This window comes from Corvus hawaiiensis, chromosome 16, assembly GCF_020740725.1.
Source record: "Corvus hawaiiensis isolate bCorHaw1 chromosome 16, bCorHaw1.pri.cur, whole genome shotgun sequence".
NCBI lineage: Eukaryota > Metazoa > Chordata > Aves > Passeriformes > Corvidae > Corvus > Corvus hawaiiensis.
This window is the reverse complement of record NC_063228.1, coordinates 13,842,263-13,856,836: the sequence shown is the minus strand read 5'-3', so window position 1 is coordinate 13,856,836 and position 14,574 is coordinate 13,842,263. Positions and strand designations below refer to the sequence as shown.

At 55.7% G+C, this 14,574-nt stretch overlaps 2 protein-coding genes across 3 annotated transcripts in view; one reads left to right on the top strand and one right to left on the bottom strand.

Moving 5' to 3' along the window:
* The first annotated feature begins 32 nt into the window (after positions 1–32).
* PDIA2 (protein disulfide isomerase family A member 2) lies at positions 33–3,707 on the top strand. The gene is made up of 11 exons (XM_048321112.1): positions 33–415; positions 844–1,050; positions 1,362–1,495; positions 1,572–1,709; positions 1,783–1,899; positions 1,981–2,106; positions 2,185–2,379; positions 2,721–2,841; positions 2,953–3,134; positions 3,213–3,296; positions 3,440–3,707. Exons 1-11 carry the CDS (start codon positions 181–183, stop codon positions 3,518–3,520), a joined length of 1,620 nt encoding a protein of 539 aa, XP_048177069.1. The 5' UTR covers positions 33–180; the 3' UTR covers positions 3,521–3,707.
* Positions 3,708–4,117: 410 nt separating this feature from the next.
* The window catches only part of AXIN1 (axin 1), a 73,898-nt gene continuing 63,441 nt past the window's right edge, over positions 4,118–14,574 (bottom strand). Inside the window, exons 7-10 of one of the 2 annotated variants that reach the window (XM_048320962.1) lie at positions 12,910–13,086; positions 12,003–12,248; positions 6,711–6,881; positions 4,118–5,939 (exon numbers count right to left, since the gene is read on the bottom strand). In XM_048320962.1, the coding sequence (XP_048176919.1) occupies positions 5,813–5,939; positions 6,711–6,881; positions 12,003–12,248; positions 12,910–13,086 (721 nt within the window). In that variant the 3' untranslated portion in view covers positions 4,118–5,812. The remainder of the gene's footprint in view (positions 5,940–6,710; positions 6,882–12,002; positions 12,249–12,909; positions 13,087–14,574) is intronic. The other variant, XM_048320963.1, reaches the window with a different exon arrangement.

The window sequence follows — 14,574 nt, the reverse complement described above, 5'->3', positions numbered from 1 at the left end:
CCGGCCAGGTCTCCCTGCGGCGGCGAGCGGCTGGAAAACAGCCACCTGGTCCCGCTGCCTTATCGGCGGGGCCGGGCAGCCAGTAGCGGAGGGCCACGAGCCCCAGGGGACCGGCACCACCCTCCCCCACGTCCCTTATCTTCGTCCTCCTCCCCGGACAACATCTTCAGTGCCGGCACCATGCGCGGCTGCGGGTCCCGGCTGGTTTGGCTGCTAGTGCTGTCGCTGGCCTGGCTGGGCCCGGCTTTGGGGGACGAGGATAAGGATGAAGAGGTGGTAGAAGAGGAGGAAAAGGAGAAGAAAGAGGATGAAGTGCTCTCAGATGAGATCAAGGAGGAGGACAATGTCCTGGTTCTCCATGAGCACAACTTTGCCCGTGCCCTGAGTGAGCACCAGCTGCTGCTGGTGGAGTTCTGTGAGTGCCCCCACTGTGGGCAGGGGTGTGGGCAGGGGAAGATGTGGGGTTGGGAATATTGGCAGGGGGGACCGGCTGCGGCTGAGCGTGGGCAGAACAGACACATGAACACAGGCACAGGATGGAGGGTAGGTGGGGTTGGCAGGGGCAAGGCTGTGGGTCAGAGGGGCAAGAGCACAGGCCATGTGACAGGGCATGGGATGGGGACGGACACACGGAGCAGGGACACAGGCAGAGGCATGGGGTGAGGGGTGTGTAGCACGGGCGTGGGACACAGGACAGGGGCACATGGTGTGAGTGTGGGACAGGGGCACAACCTGGGGCCCAGTAGCCTCACACAGCCATTGGGCTGTCCCCACAGTTCCCACCCTGGTCCCCAGGATGGGGACAAACCTGTCCCCATTATCAATGCTGTCCCCTACCCACAGACGCGCCGTGGTGTGGGCACTGCCAGCAGCTGGCTCCTGCCTTTGCCCAGGCAGCCACTGAGCTGAGGAACGAGTCCAGCCCTGCCCGGCTGGGCAAGGTGGATGCCACGGCACAGACAGCCCTGGCCACTGAGTTTGGCATCACCTCCTACCCCACGCTCAAGCTCTTCCGTGATGGCAACCGCACCCACCCCCTGGCGTACACCGGTAGGGCTGCGGCACCACGCAGCGTCCGTGGCACCCATCGAGGGGGACACTGCCAAGGGGCTGGGGAGGGTGGCAAGGCCTGCTGGTGGGAGGGTGGCACTGTCCTTGTGGGGGTCACAGCGTGGTGGTGAGAGGGGTGGCAATGTCCTGGTGGTGACAGTGGACAGGTCACAGCGTGGTGATGATGTATGAGGTGGTGATGCTGGGCAGTGCCGTGATGGAGGCGGGTGGCTGAGGTTGGTGGCACAGAGAGGGGTGGCAGCCTGGTGAGGGTTGTCAGGTGACGTCGGGAGCCCTGCTCCTTGTGCCAGGCCGCATGGACAGCAAGGGCATTGTACGCTGGATGCAGCGCCGGGCCGGCCCCAGCGCCACGCTGCTGCAGGACACCAACACCGCCGCCGCCTTTGTCAGCTCCCAGGACTTGGTGGTCGTTGGCTTCTTCAAGGTGGGCTGGGGTGGTTGGGGCTGGACCGTGGCCGTGGCTGTGGCTGTGGCTGTGGCACTGACAGGTGGCTGTGCAGGACCTGAAGGGTGAGGCAGCCCAGGCGTTCTTCGAGGTGGCTGCCGAGATGGTGGACATGACGTTTGGCGTGGCAGAGGCAGCTGAGCTCTTCCAGGCATATGGGCTGTCAGCTGACACCGTCTGCCTGTTCAAGAAGGTGAGGGGGTGGCAGGGGAGTGGTGGGGCTATCCTGTCCTCCCCTCAGCCCTCACAGGTCCCTGCCCTGGCAGTTTGATGAGAGACAGACAAACTTCCCTGTGGACCCAGCACGGGGGCTGGACACTGCCGAGCTCACCCAGCTGCTCCGCGTCCACAGCCTGCAACTGGTGATGGAGTTCACCAACGAGGTACAGCCTGTCCCCAGCCCTGTCACTGTCCTGCAAGGGCCATGGCTTCCCTGCTCTCATCCACCTCCTCCTCCTCCCCAGACATCCAACCAGATCTTCAGTGCCAAGATCCCCCATCACATGCTGCTCTTCCTCAACAAGTCCTCATCGGAGCAGCTGTTGCTGCAGGATGGCTTCAGGGCAGCTGCCAGTGGCTTCCGGGGTGAGGTGAGGTGGCCCCATGGCAGGGACATGGAGGGTGGCTGTGGGACTCCCCAGCCTCAGTGTCCCCCGTTCCCTGCCCAGGTGCTCTTCGTGGTGGTGGATGTGACCGGGCATGGTGCCGACGTCCTGCCCTTCTTTGGCATGACCCCTGCTGACGCTCCCACCCTGCGCCTCGTCAAGATGGAGAACAATCGCAAGTACCAGATGGAGCAGGACAACTTCTCGGATTCGGCCATTCGCACCTTCATCCAGGCGGTGCTGGACGGCAAGGTGAAGGTGAGGGATGCAGCACGGTGCCAGCCAGCACCGATGGATTCTGCCCTGTGGTGACAGATGGGCTGTTGGCTCAGAAGCCTAACGATGACAGTTGTGTGGTGAACACCAGGGACCTGTTTGCTGATACTTCTGCTGCCAGGCTTGAGGATCTGGGGATTTGTTGTGGGCAAGGGGGCAGGAGACTGCTGCTGTGGAGACACACAGAGCTGGGATGGCAGCAGAGGGGAAGATGCGGTCCAAAAGGCAGCACAGGAACATACCCCTGCCCCAGCCTGCACTGTGCCCCAGGGGCCTCTGGCACTGCTCAGCCCAGGCTGTGGCTGTCCTGACTGTCCCCACAGCCTCACCTGCTGAGTGCCGAGCCCCCTGAGGACTGGGACACGCGGCCCGTTAAAGTCCTGGTGGGGAAGACCTTTGAGCAGGTGGCGTTCGATGAGACCAAGAATGTCTTCGTCAAGTTCTGTAAGTGCTGGGGCCACCCATGGCCCTCCCTGGGCTCTGCCATGGGGCTCAGCCCCTCCACGACAGCCCCAGCCCTGTCACAGACCCCTTGGCAATGTGCCCACCCCGCAGACGCGCCGTGGTGCCCCCACTGCCAGGCCATGGCGGCCGCCTGGGAGGAGCTGGCCGAGCGCTACAAGGACCGCGAGGACATCGTCATCGCCGAGATGGACTCCACGGCCAACGAGCTGGAGAACATCACCATCCACGGCTTCCCCACCCTGCACTACTTCCCCGCGGGGCCGGGCAGGAAGGTAGGTGTGGGCACTTGTGGGGTCACCAGAACCTGGGGGCGGTGGCACCCTCAGCAGCCTCCCCTCCCACGGCTCCAGATGGTTGAGTATAAGAGCACCCGAGATGTGGAGACCTTCTCCAAGTTCCTGGACAACGGGGGGACACTACCTGTGGAGCCTCCGGTGAGTGAGGTCAGGGAACAGCCCCCTGCCCAGGGCAGCCCCCAGCCCCTGCTGGGCGAGGGGATGGATCTGGCAGGATGGGGAAGGGACAGGGTCAGGCAGGGAGTGTGTGTCCATCCATGCCTCACTGCTGCCTTCTCCAGGTGACCAAGACCCCTGGGAACAGCACGGGCAAGGAGGATTCAAGTGCGCCGGGGACAGATGGATCCCGGGATGAGTTGTGAGCCCTGTCCCGCTCAGGCATGTGCTATAAACCACCTGGAAACAACGTGGGCTCTCGTCTGTGTCTGTGGCTCCGTGTGCTGGGAGCACCCGCCTGTCTTGGGGCCACAGCAGGGCTGATAATGGGCAGAACCTCTCTGTCCCCCTGGGGCAGCTGTGCCACAGCACATTCTGGCAACCCCGCGATGGCATGGGGTGGCCAAGGAGCCCAGTGCTTTCCATGCTGGCCCTCATGCTGGAGTGGTGGGGTTCAGGTGATGTGGGATCAGCTGGGGTTTCTTTCGTCACATACCAGACCCAGGGAATCCTCAGGAGCTGCTGTGACAGCCAAGGCAGGCAACATGGGGTTCTACAGGCACATAAGCCTGGCTTGTAGCCTCTGGCACCCCCAGCACTGTCCCCTCTCTGCTGAGACATACCTTCAGGAGCAACATGTCCCCTGGGTCCAGGACCTGGTCGGCCACCCCTCCCGGGAGCCCAGAGCAGCCCTAGCCCTGCCCTGTACCCAGAGCCTTCACCAAACCTGCCCCATCCTCTGTCCATCCCAGAGGCTGCTGAGGGCCCGGGTCCGCTCCATGGAGAAGGAAAAAAGCAGCAGGCAGTGGGATGTGGGGTTTTATTTCATTTTATCCGAGTACCTTTGAAAAGATCATTGTACAAGTCAGCACATGAGAATGCAGAGGAAATGCCGGGGCTGCACGGCCGCTGTACATATTTACAGGGACCCCCTGAGAAAAAAGGGGGAGACGGAAATCCCGGGCAAGCCAACAACCTCACCAGACACACCACCACCAGCACTTCAAAAAACGGGGTAAAACCCCTTGTAACACTGTTCCCGGGCTGAAAAGATCTGCAGATTATGCTGGACTTCACACAGCGCATTAGGCAAGGCCAGGACTGTGTTTTAAAGGCACTCGGTGACATGTACAACAGGCGGAGTCCATCCCGGCGCGGTACCATGGGGTCCCGGCAGCTCCACCACTGCTGGGGCTGGGAATGGCGCTGAGCAGCGCCACCGTGGATCCCCCGGGCTTTGGGGCCATCCCCGTTTCTGTGGGTGGGCAAGGGCTCTCTAAAGGGGCTGGCACAGAGCTGTGGCCGTGCCGGAGCAGCAGGGCCGGGGCTGGGTGAGGGCAGGATGGGGGGAGCACGGGCACAGCCCCGGCTTCCTTGCGGCCGAGTAAGCCCAGGAGGCTTCCCAGGGCTGCCTGCTGGTCTTACATGATCCACGAACTGGCATCAATGATCCCCCTGGTGCAGTGCCCTCCTGCTGCCTCCCCTGAAACACAGAAGCTGACAAAAGATGCAGGACTCATAAAAAGACGTATTTTGTCTTCAGCTTTAGTGTCTCATCAGTTCCCTCCCCATTATGGCTCTCCTAACGAGTGCCCTGCCCAAAGCCAGAGCTTGGCCCAGGGGTCTGGGCATGTCTGCACCAGGCACACAGGTGCCAGCCCTCTGCAGAACTGCAGCACCCTCCTGGGAAGCAATCCCTTCTCCACGGGGACACAAGGGATACACAGGAGTGTGCAGGCTGTGGGATGCCAGCACCCAGCCTGCCACCCTGGCTCTGAGCTGGTCCTCGCTCTGCGGGAAGCCCCCAGTCCCGACGGGCACTGACCCTTCTATTCCTCGGGGATTTACTCGGTTGCAAGGAAGCTCAGGAGGAGAAAAAAAGACCCATCCTACCATGTCCAGCAGCTGAGCCTGCCAAGGAGGCCACAGATGACTCCTTCCAAATGGCTCAATGATCTTCACAGCCCCTTTGGAGTGAGGCTGCCCCTTCCGCACTGGTGGGGTGAGGGCGGCTCTGCCCCATGGCGCTCCAGAGCCATCCATGCCAGGAAAACGGGGCAGGGTGCTGGGAAAGCGTGGAGCAGCCGGAGTCTGATGGATGGCTGTACACTTTGGGTGAGTTCTGCAGTACCTGTATGTTTTACATTTACATAAGAGCACTGTGACATTGGAAATATTTTCCTTTTATTACAATATATCAAAAATATGCAGCTTTAGTAAACAAGGTCATATTACACTTTCTAATGCACTGTACAATGCTACATTACACTTATATTCGGTATGGAGAGGGAGCCCAGGCTCCCACTGGCAGGTTTGTGGGGTGAAAGGGCATCCACCGGCATCCTGGAGCTTGCCCAGATCTGTGCTGGAAAGCAGAGCTGCCACCCTCCACCCTGGGCTCGTCTGGTGCCCGTGGCAGCAGCACTGCCAGCGTCCGCCCCAGGCCTTCTCCTCCGGTCCCAGAGTCCTTCACAGTCCTGTCCTCACTGCCCTGGAGCCTAATCAATCTTCTCCACCTTCCCGATGATCTTCTCTTCGAAGATGGGCAGGATGGTGTCATCCTCCCGCACCTCCTCGAAGACCACACCACAGTCGAACTCGTCGCTCACTTTCTTAAAGTAATACCTGAAAAAAACAGAAACGTGGAGGGAGGAGAGGGAAAAAAAAGCAGGTGAATGGTCACAGGGCACCATGATCCCCAAACCTGGGTACAGCCTGGCTTGGAGCTCACGGAGCACAGGAAGCTGCTCCCCCAGACACGGAGGGAACTGAGGCCACATGCCTGCCCCTGTCCTCAACAGTGAACAAAAATAGTGGTCAGGATCCATGTTACCATGGTCAGGAGTTCCAGCCCTGAATCCAAACCCATTCACAGCTCTCCCAAAGGCAGTGGCTGAGGCACCTGTGTTGGCGAAGTGTTTCCAGGCAGGCTTTCCCATGGCAGCTCCTACTTGGAAGTGGGAACTTGGAGAGCTCCATGCCACACATCTGTCTGCTTTGGGACTCTAGCAGGACCCAACCCCCCTGTCCTCACCAAAGGGAACTTTGACAGGAGCCAAAACAGCTCTGAATTTAGAGGGTCCCCACAGCATCAGTGAGCACTGACTGATGCTGCTGCACATCTGCCAGGCAGCTCAGCAGCTCCTGGTGGAGGTGCAAACCACGATGCAGGACACTTCTGCTACAAAACCCCTGCTAACCTGCCTCTTCACCAGCCAAGGTGCCCTGGCCATGCTGCCACATCCCTACCACAGCATGCCCTGAGGCAGCCCTCCTGACCTACCTCCACCAACCTTCCCCTTTGTGGGGGCAACGCCACTGTGTCCTGGCAGTGGCATCTGCTGGGGGTCACCAACAGCTGCTAGCAGCTTCCCACAGGCGAGGAGCAGCCCTTACCTGTAGTTCCCTTTCTTGGTCAGCAGCTCCTTGAACTGTCCCAGCGTCACCACGCGCCCCTTGACGAGGGTGCGGTAGGGGATGGGCTCCCCGCAGAAGTAATAAGCGACCACGATGTTCTCGCAGGGCTGGGATGCGCCACTGCCCGGCCTCTTCTGGGGCTTCAACCTGCTGGGCAGAGACACAAGGGACCTGCTCAGTGCCAGCCCAAGGGGCTCCGAACCATCGTGCTGGGTACCTGGCAGGGCTCGGGGCTGCTGCGTGAGAGGAGCGGGTCAGGAGGTCCCCCCAGGAAATGCAGCGCGGTCCCTGGGCATCGCCTGCTGCCACCAGCAGCTCTCCTGGCTCGCAGACACACACTGGGACTGGCCAAGGAGCACTTGCAAAGGCTGAATGAGGCCAGGACACAGCTATAAGAAGGGTGCGGGTCCTAACTCAGTCCCTTTGTGCTGTCTCCAGGCTTTGGGAGGGCACAGCCCTTCTCACAGCATGGTTTGGGGAGTCATTGGCAAGCACCCCAGGCCAAGGCAGCAGACCCAGGTCACCATCATCACCATCACCATCTCACCACGCTCCTGGCACACAGCAGCACACAGGGCTGGAGCACCATCCCACAGGGGATGATCATGCAGACACTGCTCAGACTGCTTGGGATTATTGCCACCATGGCCAGAACAGCCCAGCACAGCTCTCCACTGGCCCACAACTGCAGGCAGGATGTTCCTGCACCCCACAGCTCCCCTGGGCCCCTTTTCCATGTACGTGGAGGTCTGAGGGGATGGAGCTCCCAGCATAGCATGTCCTGGAGGCTCTGCTGCCTGTCCTGCCCATGCAGGTTGCCAAGGCAGCTGCCATCCCCAAAACCTCAGTGACTTTACACCTCCTGCGTTTTCCCAGCTCTCAGAATGCTGGTCTGGTCTTTGCTTCCAGCCCACACACGGGGTTCAGCTATGTGGTGCCATCACTAGACTGAAACTGTCAGCCCAGCCCTTCACCCCATTTTCAGAGACAGACAAAAGCAACAATAATTCAGCTCAGGGTACTTTGCCCTTCTGCAGAACCTTTCATCTGGGGTGCCGAAAATGCTGCACAAACATTGGAGCAGCCTACACAAATTGGTACCTTGGCATGCGTAGTCTGAGCCAGAGGCAGCCTTCCCTTTCAAAGTCACATAAAACACATTTGGCAGCTTTAAAAAAAAATTATTTTAAAAGCACACTGGATAAAAAAAGACGATTTTGTATTTACATGACTGGAAAGTTGCTGTAAAAACCCTAGAATGTGCCAAGCATATGAGGTAATCGCAGTTTTGGAAATGACTCTGACCTTAACCTTTAAACAGTGGCTGGCGGGCAGAGCACCTTTTCATGGTGTGCCCACATAAACACTGGCACTGCAAACCAACACCAGATACAGCTTTTCCACCTTTTCCTACAAGCATGAGAGGTCTAAAGTTCAACTGAACAATCTTCCGGGTGCCTGCTCTGCCTGGGAGACCTTTGGAGAAGATGCAGCATTCTGAGAGGCAAGGGTCTGCTCCTGGTGCCAGTAGAGCCCTTGGAGCCTCTCCCATCCCTGTATCAAAATACAGGATGCCCTTTAGCTAGAAAAACATTAAGGAATTGAGTCATCCTTGGAAAAAAAAATATGAGGCATTTAAAGGAAAAATGGGTCATAAATTCAGGCAAATTCTGTGAATCCTGTGAGCCAGAAGTTAATTGAAGGGGTTTGGAAAACCTCAAAGTCCCTAAGCTTCTCTTAATCCTGCTAGAGACAGGTCATGACTAAGAGAGGGCTGCTGTGTGCCTGGGGACCTGGGGACACGGCGACGAGCCTGGCACAGGAGCAGAGCTGGTTCCTCAGGGCTGCTCTTCTCCTTTGCCTGGGGAGATGGAGAGGACAGGACACCCCTGAGCTCTGCTGTGGTAGAAGCAAGAGGGGGACTGTGCCAGTGGCTGGGAGTGTCCTTCCTCCTGCTGTGCATTTCACACCTGAAAGGCCATTTCTGAACGTGCTCAGCCTGGCTCCAGTGAGATGTGCCCAGAAAATGATGCCTGAAGTGATGCCCAGAAGTGATCTTGACAGGCAGAGAGGGGAGACTGACTGCTCTTTAGCTCCCTAAGCCTTCCTTTTTTCCCTTTTTGAAAATGGGGGCTATGCTTTCCCTTTTCCAGTCAGTAGGAACTTGTCCAGACTGCCATGACTTCTCAAATATGATGGATACTGGCTGAGACACTTCATCCACCAGTGCCCTCAAGCCCTGTAGATGGATTTAATTAGGTCCCATAGACTTGTGCACCTTCAGGTTCTTTAGATGGTCTCAAACCTCATCTTCTCCTACTGGGGGTGGTTCTTTTTTCTCCCAGTCCCTGCCTTTGTCTGTGACTCAGGTGCTGTGGTTGGAGCACTCACTGGTGAAGACCAAAGGAAAAAAGCCATTGAGTACCTCAATCTTCTGCATGGCCCAGGTAACCAGCTCTCCCATTTCCTCCCAGACAGGGCCTACATTTTCCCCAGTCTTCCTTTTATCACCATGTACCAAGAGAAGCTTTTCCTGTTGCTTTAATTCTATCAGCAGAACTCACACACACCCTAAACTGCAGCCACAGACCTCTAGCAGGCTAAAGCAGAGCTGATGAGTATGGAATCACTGAAAATGTAATTTTCCAAGAGCTCCTCTCAGGAGAATGAAACAACACAACTGTCTCCACTTTCGTCACTGCCAAGAGATCTCCTGAGACCTTGGCTTGCACATAAAGGCCACCAGACTGACTCTGAGCCCTGCCTCATTAAATCTTCCACCTGCACCCATCTCCTGGGTGTCAGCGTGACCCAGAATACCGCCAGGTACCACGCCCTGCCCCTTCTGAGATCACCTCCCATTGCTATGTTTGTCACAAGCACAAAACATCATCCAGCAGGGAAACAGCAGCACTCATCCCACTCACTGCATCTGCATCCCACCAGTGCTGTGACAGGGAACCCAAGTCTGGCTTGCAGCACCAATCCAACCTTGCTGTGATGCAGAGGTATCCAGCTTGCTCCAACTCAACGCTAGGGCTGGAGAGCTTTGGAAAGCCCAAAATTGACCCAGCAGATACTACCTCAGTGGGTGTCCCAGTCACCAGCTCTGCTCCTCTTCCAAGCTTAGCCCAACACAATTAATTCCAAACTGAGATGATGCTAAATGTTCCCCCTGCTTGCAAAAAATCCTTTCTCCAAGGAGCTGGTATTAATTCCTTCAATCCAGCTGTGAAATGTGAGACTGAGCTACAGGAAACGGCTCAAAACCTGTCTGTCCATGGAAGAATCTGATGGTCACTGGGACACCAATGCTGGGCACTGGTGTGCTGCTGGATCTGCAGGTCATTAGAACTGAATGGTCAATCCTGCATTGCTTGCCAGCAGCAGCCAGGTCGCTATCTCCGAGATCAGGGTCATTCCAAATGCTGTGAAATAGGGAGAGAAATGCTTTTTCTGGAAGAATATTTACAATTCCCAGTACAGTCACTGCAGGTGCCTCATTGATTTACAGTGGGGCAGTGCTGGGGTGGGAGCAGGGCTGTTGGCAGTGGGCAGTTTGGTGGGGAAGGCCACTGCTGGGAGGACTGTGCCAGAGGGGGGTGGCTGGAGAGCTGGATAATCGTGCTGGCAAGGCCAGTCTGTCTGTAGAAAGCTGGCACAGTGTGCTCTCCACCCACAGTCAGCTCAACTGGAGCCTCAAGGACACCTCCAGGCTCACTTCCACCTCTCTGCTTCCCCAAGGCTACTGACAAACCTGGGACACTGGCTCCAATTTCCCAGAGCTCTTCAAAGCTCCAGAGTGAAATAAATGGTGTTTTCATGGCAGCTCCTCTCTCAGTTTCAACTTTGTTCTCATGGAGCTGTGGGATCTATTTCCAGGCAGGCTCCTGGTCTAACCAGAGCAGGAGCTCTCTAAAAAGCTGCCAGCTCAGGTGTGCTTCAGCTGGAGCACCCAATCCTACCAAAATCCAGCAGAGATTTCAACATCCAGAAATCTTTGGCTCCCTGGGGACCACTGCATCCATTTCTGCCTGCTACTGGACACAGACACATCTACTTTTCACGAGCAGTTCCCCACTGGTGAATGTCTCTCTGGTTTTCCAGGCATGGGGCAGGCTGGGGGATCCTTGCATCACTGGGAGAAGAGCCAGACCTCATGGAGAGGCAGTGGAAGCAGAGCAGCCCATCCTGCTGCTGGCATGCCTGGCATTTACCACATACCGTGGGCTTCCCCCATAAGCCACTCTTAAAATACAGGCCAAATTATTGTCAGAGTGTTAACTGCATAGCCCAGGCTGCTGTTTCCAAAGTGTGTACAGACATTTCTGGGGAAGGTGCATGAATTTAGTACAACTATAAGTGACTCTGCTAATAAACCCTATCCAATTCCACATGCTGAAAGGTAGATCACATAAACTTGGCTTAACCTGGCTTGGGAAAGCCGTCTAATTACCTGGCTTTCAGTCAATGCTCTGACATGAATACACAGAAGTCTGCTACGTGGTCACTGCAAGCAAAAATAACTGGAGCCTGTTTCTTTTAAAAATTACATTTGTGTTTCTACGAGTCAGACCGCAAAGTTTCAAGTTTTCAGAGGACAGCTGTAGAGCTGTGAAAGGTTTTAATGGACAAAGTGCTTTTAGCTGTTAACAGTAATTATCTAGCACTTCCAAAACGCTTTTCACCAGAGAGCTCCATGTGCCTTGCAAATGATGTCCCCTGAAAGATAACACAGAGCAGGAAAATGAGCTCTGCAACAGCCATTAAGCTGAGTCACAGAAAGATGCAGTGACTTGGATATGGCTACGCCGAGTCAGAGCTGCTGTGGGAAGGCTCCAGCACAGAGCTCTCATCCAGAGGCCACCAGCGGCCTTTGCCGGAAGCTTGTGCGAGATGGAGATAAAGAGCAAAGACAGATTTGTCTTCTGCACTTAAGTCTGCTGCATCCTGATGAATTCTGCTCCTGCACCAAGCTCTGAAGTCATTGTGTGACTGTGAATGAGTGGAGAGCCAGTGAGTACCAGGGGAGAGAGCTCTCCCAGCCCTGCCCCTTCCCAGCCCTGCCAGGAGCATTTCCAGCATCTCCATCCACAGATCACAAGTCCAGGGTTTCAAGGTGGATTTTGGCATTTGCACCACCATGTCAGAGGGACTGAGCCAGATTTCTCTGACCTCTCTGCATGCTGAAGACCAGAGCAGAGGACATGGACACCCCTCAGAGCAGTCTCTCCCAGCCCTCCCACACACAATCAGACCTTATCATCATACCTTTGCTTAAGGGGGAGTTTTCCAGCCCTTTTTTCCTCTTCTTCCAACCTCCTGCGAGCTTCCTCCAGCTGGGTGAGAGGATTGGGGGCTGGGTTGGGTGGCATGGTAGGATCTTGAATGAAGGGGTGAGAAGGCTGGACGACGTTTCGGAGCTGGGCGCTGACCCACGGGTGCACCGTAACAGGTCGCTCAATGGAGAGGGGCCGGACCATGTCGTGGGGCAGCTGCTTCTTAGCACCTGAAGAGCTACATACAAACACAAAGGTTTTACATGGAGCACCGAGATGCTCTGCACAGGCACACAGTCTTTCCCAGATGAACTTGCTGCTGGACACAGGCACCACTGGGAAGCTCCTCACAGCATGGCTTTCAAGGGAGAGAGGTGCAACATCAAAATCTAAAGAAGATTTTGAGCAAGTCCTGAGACACCAGGGTGAGCAGCCCAACCCTGAAACAAACCCCACAGATCAGTGTGAGGGCTCCCATCAATCTCATACACAAAAATAAACTCAGGGAAAGGCAGATCCATCTTTTGTGGCTTTCTGTCACAGGATGCCCTCCCCTGCCTATCATGTGCCACGTTATCCACCTTGGAACCACAGCAGCAATTTCTAAGATTCCCCTGGGACTGCAACCTCCTGTCATGGCCACAAGTTATCCTTCAGAAACAACAGCCCTTGTAGCCCACAAGCAATCCTCAGTCTCCTAAGGGTCTAAAACCCTTAGGAGACTGAGGATTGCTTGTGGGCTACAAGGGCTGTTGTTGGTCTAAAACCCTTGTGTGATGGATTATTGCCTTCCCAAGATGTCCAGGAGGAAGGCAGCCTGCTGACACATCTCCCTTGTGCAGGGGATGCAATACAAGAGTATTATGGTTATGGTTATCCCTCGCTCTGCCAGCCCTTACCCATGGTTTGTTTTCTTATGCCTGCTGATCTCCTTCTCTCCTTCTATGATCCACTGAAGGATCTTCTGGTTTTTCTCCACGTCTTCAGGAGATCCTGGCATTTCATAGTTGGCACCATCACCTTTCCCTGAATCAGTCTTCTTAACATTCCTTTTTGAGAGCAGACTTGCTTTCCCACTGCAAGAACAAAGCTTGGGACATTAGTGCTTTGCTTATGTCAACCACCAGAGGGGAAGAGGATGGACACATCTATCTTCAGACATGGACACATCTATCTCCAGACATTTTCCACAGCTCCCTGCTCTACCAAAGCTCAAACCAACCGTGCCACAGTTCAGGCTAAGAGTAAGATTGCCTAGACCTGGGCACAGCAGCTTCTCTGCCCAACAACCTGTGGGGAAAGGGAGCTTCTCCTCTGGCCAAATGAGCCACGGCAAGATCTCTTGCCATGAGAAGGGTTTGGTTAAATCCTCAGAGCAGGAGGTTATCCATTGGCTGTCTCTCCATGCCTGACCACTGCTTGAAACCCAGGTCCTTCCTATCACCCTCAGATTCACTGGTACCCCAAACTCTGACTTGCCATGCCCAGAGTTTGCTTCTTACCCTGATTTGAATGAGGCTTCATGTCATGGTGGAAGATCACATCCCAGCAGGGTGGGCTGCCTCCCATGGGGAAGCCCAGCCAGCCCAACCACTGCAGCCAGAGGGATGCCAGGCAGTAGCCAACACTCTGGCTACACCTGTGGCTGCAGCAAAGGCTCCTGCAGGAATGCCATGGCACACACAGCCATGTGCCCAGCCAAGCAGCCCCATGCTCAGGAGAATTCCCCCATGCAGGCCTGTCATTCCATGAGACTCCCACTGTCCTGATCATCCACCTGCTTTACTCCATAGGGCCTCGCTCCTGCATGTTCACTAACACACACAGGAAAAACAACCTGAACACCACAGAGGAGCAACAGTCCCCTGGATAGCTTTGCTGATTTTTTTTGGAGAAAGCCTCGAGAGGTACTGCTGCAGATCTACAAAGGTAGGGCAAGCTGACAACTTCTTCTCTGCTTCTCCCAACATGAGGACTACTGGGTATCAAAAGCAACTCTGCACCAGCAGGTTCAGTGCAAACAAAAAAAATGCTGTTTTCTGCAGGTTGTCATTGACCCACAGACACAGTCATGGGGGGCTGGGGAAACAGCACACCAGCTGGGTTCAACAAGAGTCAGAGAAGCCACCACAAGAGACTGCTGGCTGCCAAACAAGACCATTTGGATGCAAACCCTTGTCTTGTGAAGCTTCTGAAATTCAGGAACTGGGAGTTTGTGCCAGAGAAAGGACAGCTCTGAGTATGTCCTTTTAAAAAATCTCATTAAATATATGCTGTAGCTGCTGCTAGAAGGAAGTCTTGTGTCTAGATGGGGCTTTGGGTTGGCACAGCATGGCCACGCTCATCTCTGTTGAAGCAAAACCCTTTCCCCATAGAAACATGGTGGATTTAAGTGCCTCCCTCCTGAAGAGCAGTTTGCTTTGTCTGCCTCTGCACTCTGCCTCCCTCCTGCCACCCCAGAAAGCTGATCCTGCCTGCTGCAGACGCAGCCAACCTGCCTTCACTAACTGTCCCACCGCTGGTACACTGCAAATCAACACCCCGAAGCCTCAGCCCTGGGGAGC

Excerpts from the sequence above, each read along its gene's own strand:
- PDIA2 (XM_048321112.1), top strand. The coding sequence starts at position 181 with ATGCGCGGCTGCGGGTCCCGGCTGGTTTGGCTGCTAGTGCTGTCGCTG. Across the intron at positions 416-843 it reads GCTGCTGCTGGTGGAGTTCT|ACGCGCCGTGGTGTGGGCAC; the intron begins GTGAGTGCCCCC and ends CCCTACCCACAG. Across the intron at positions 3,297-3,439 it reads CACTACCTGTGGAGCCTCCG|GTGACCAAGACCCCTGGGAA; the intron begins GTGAGTGAGGTC and ends TGCCTTCTCCAG.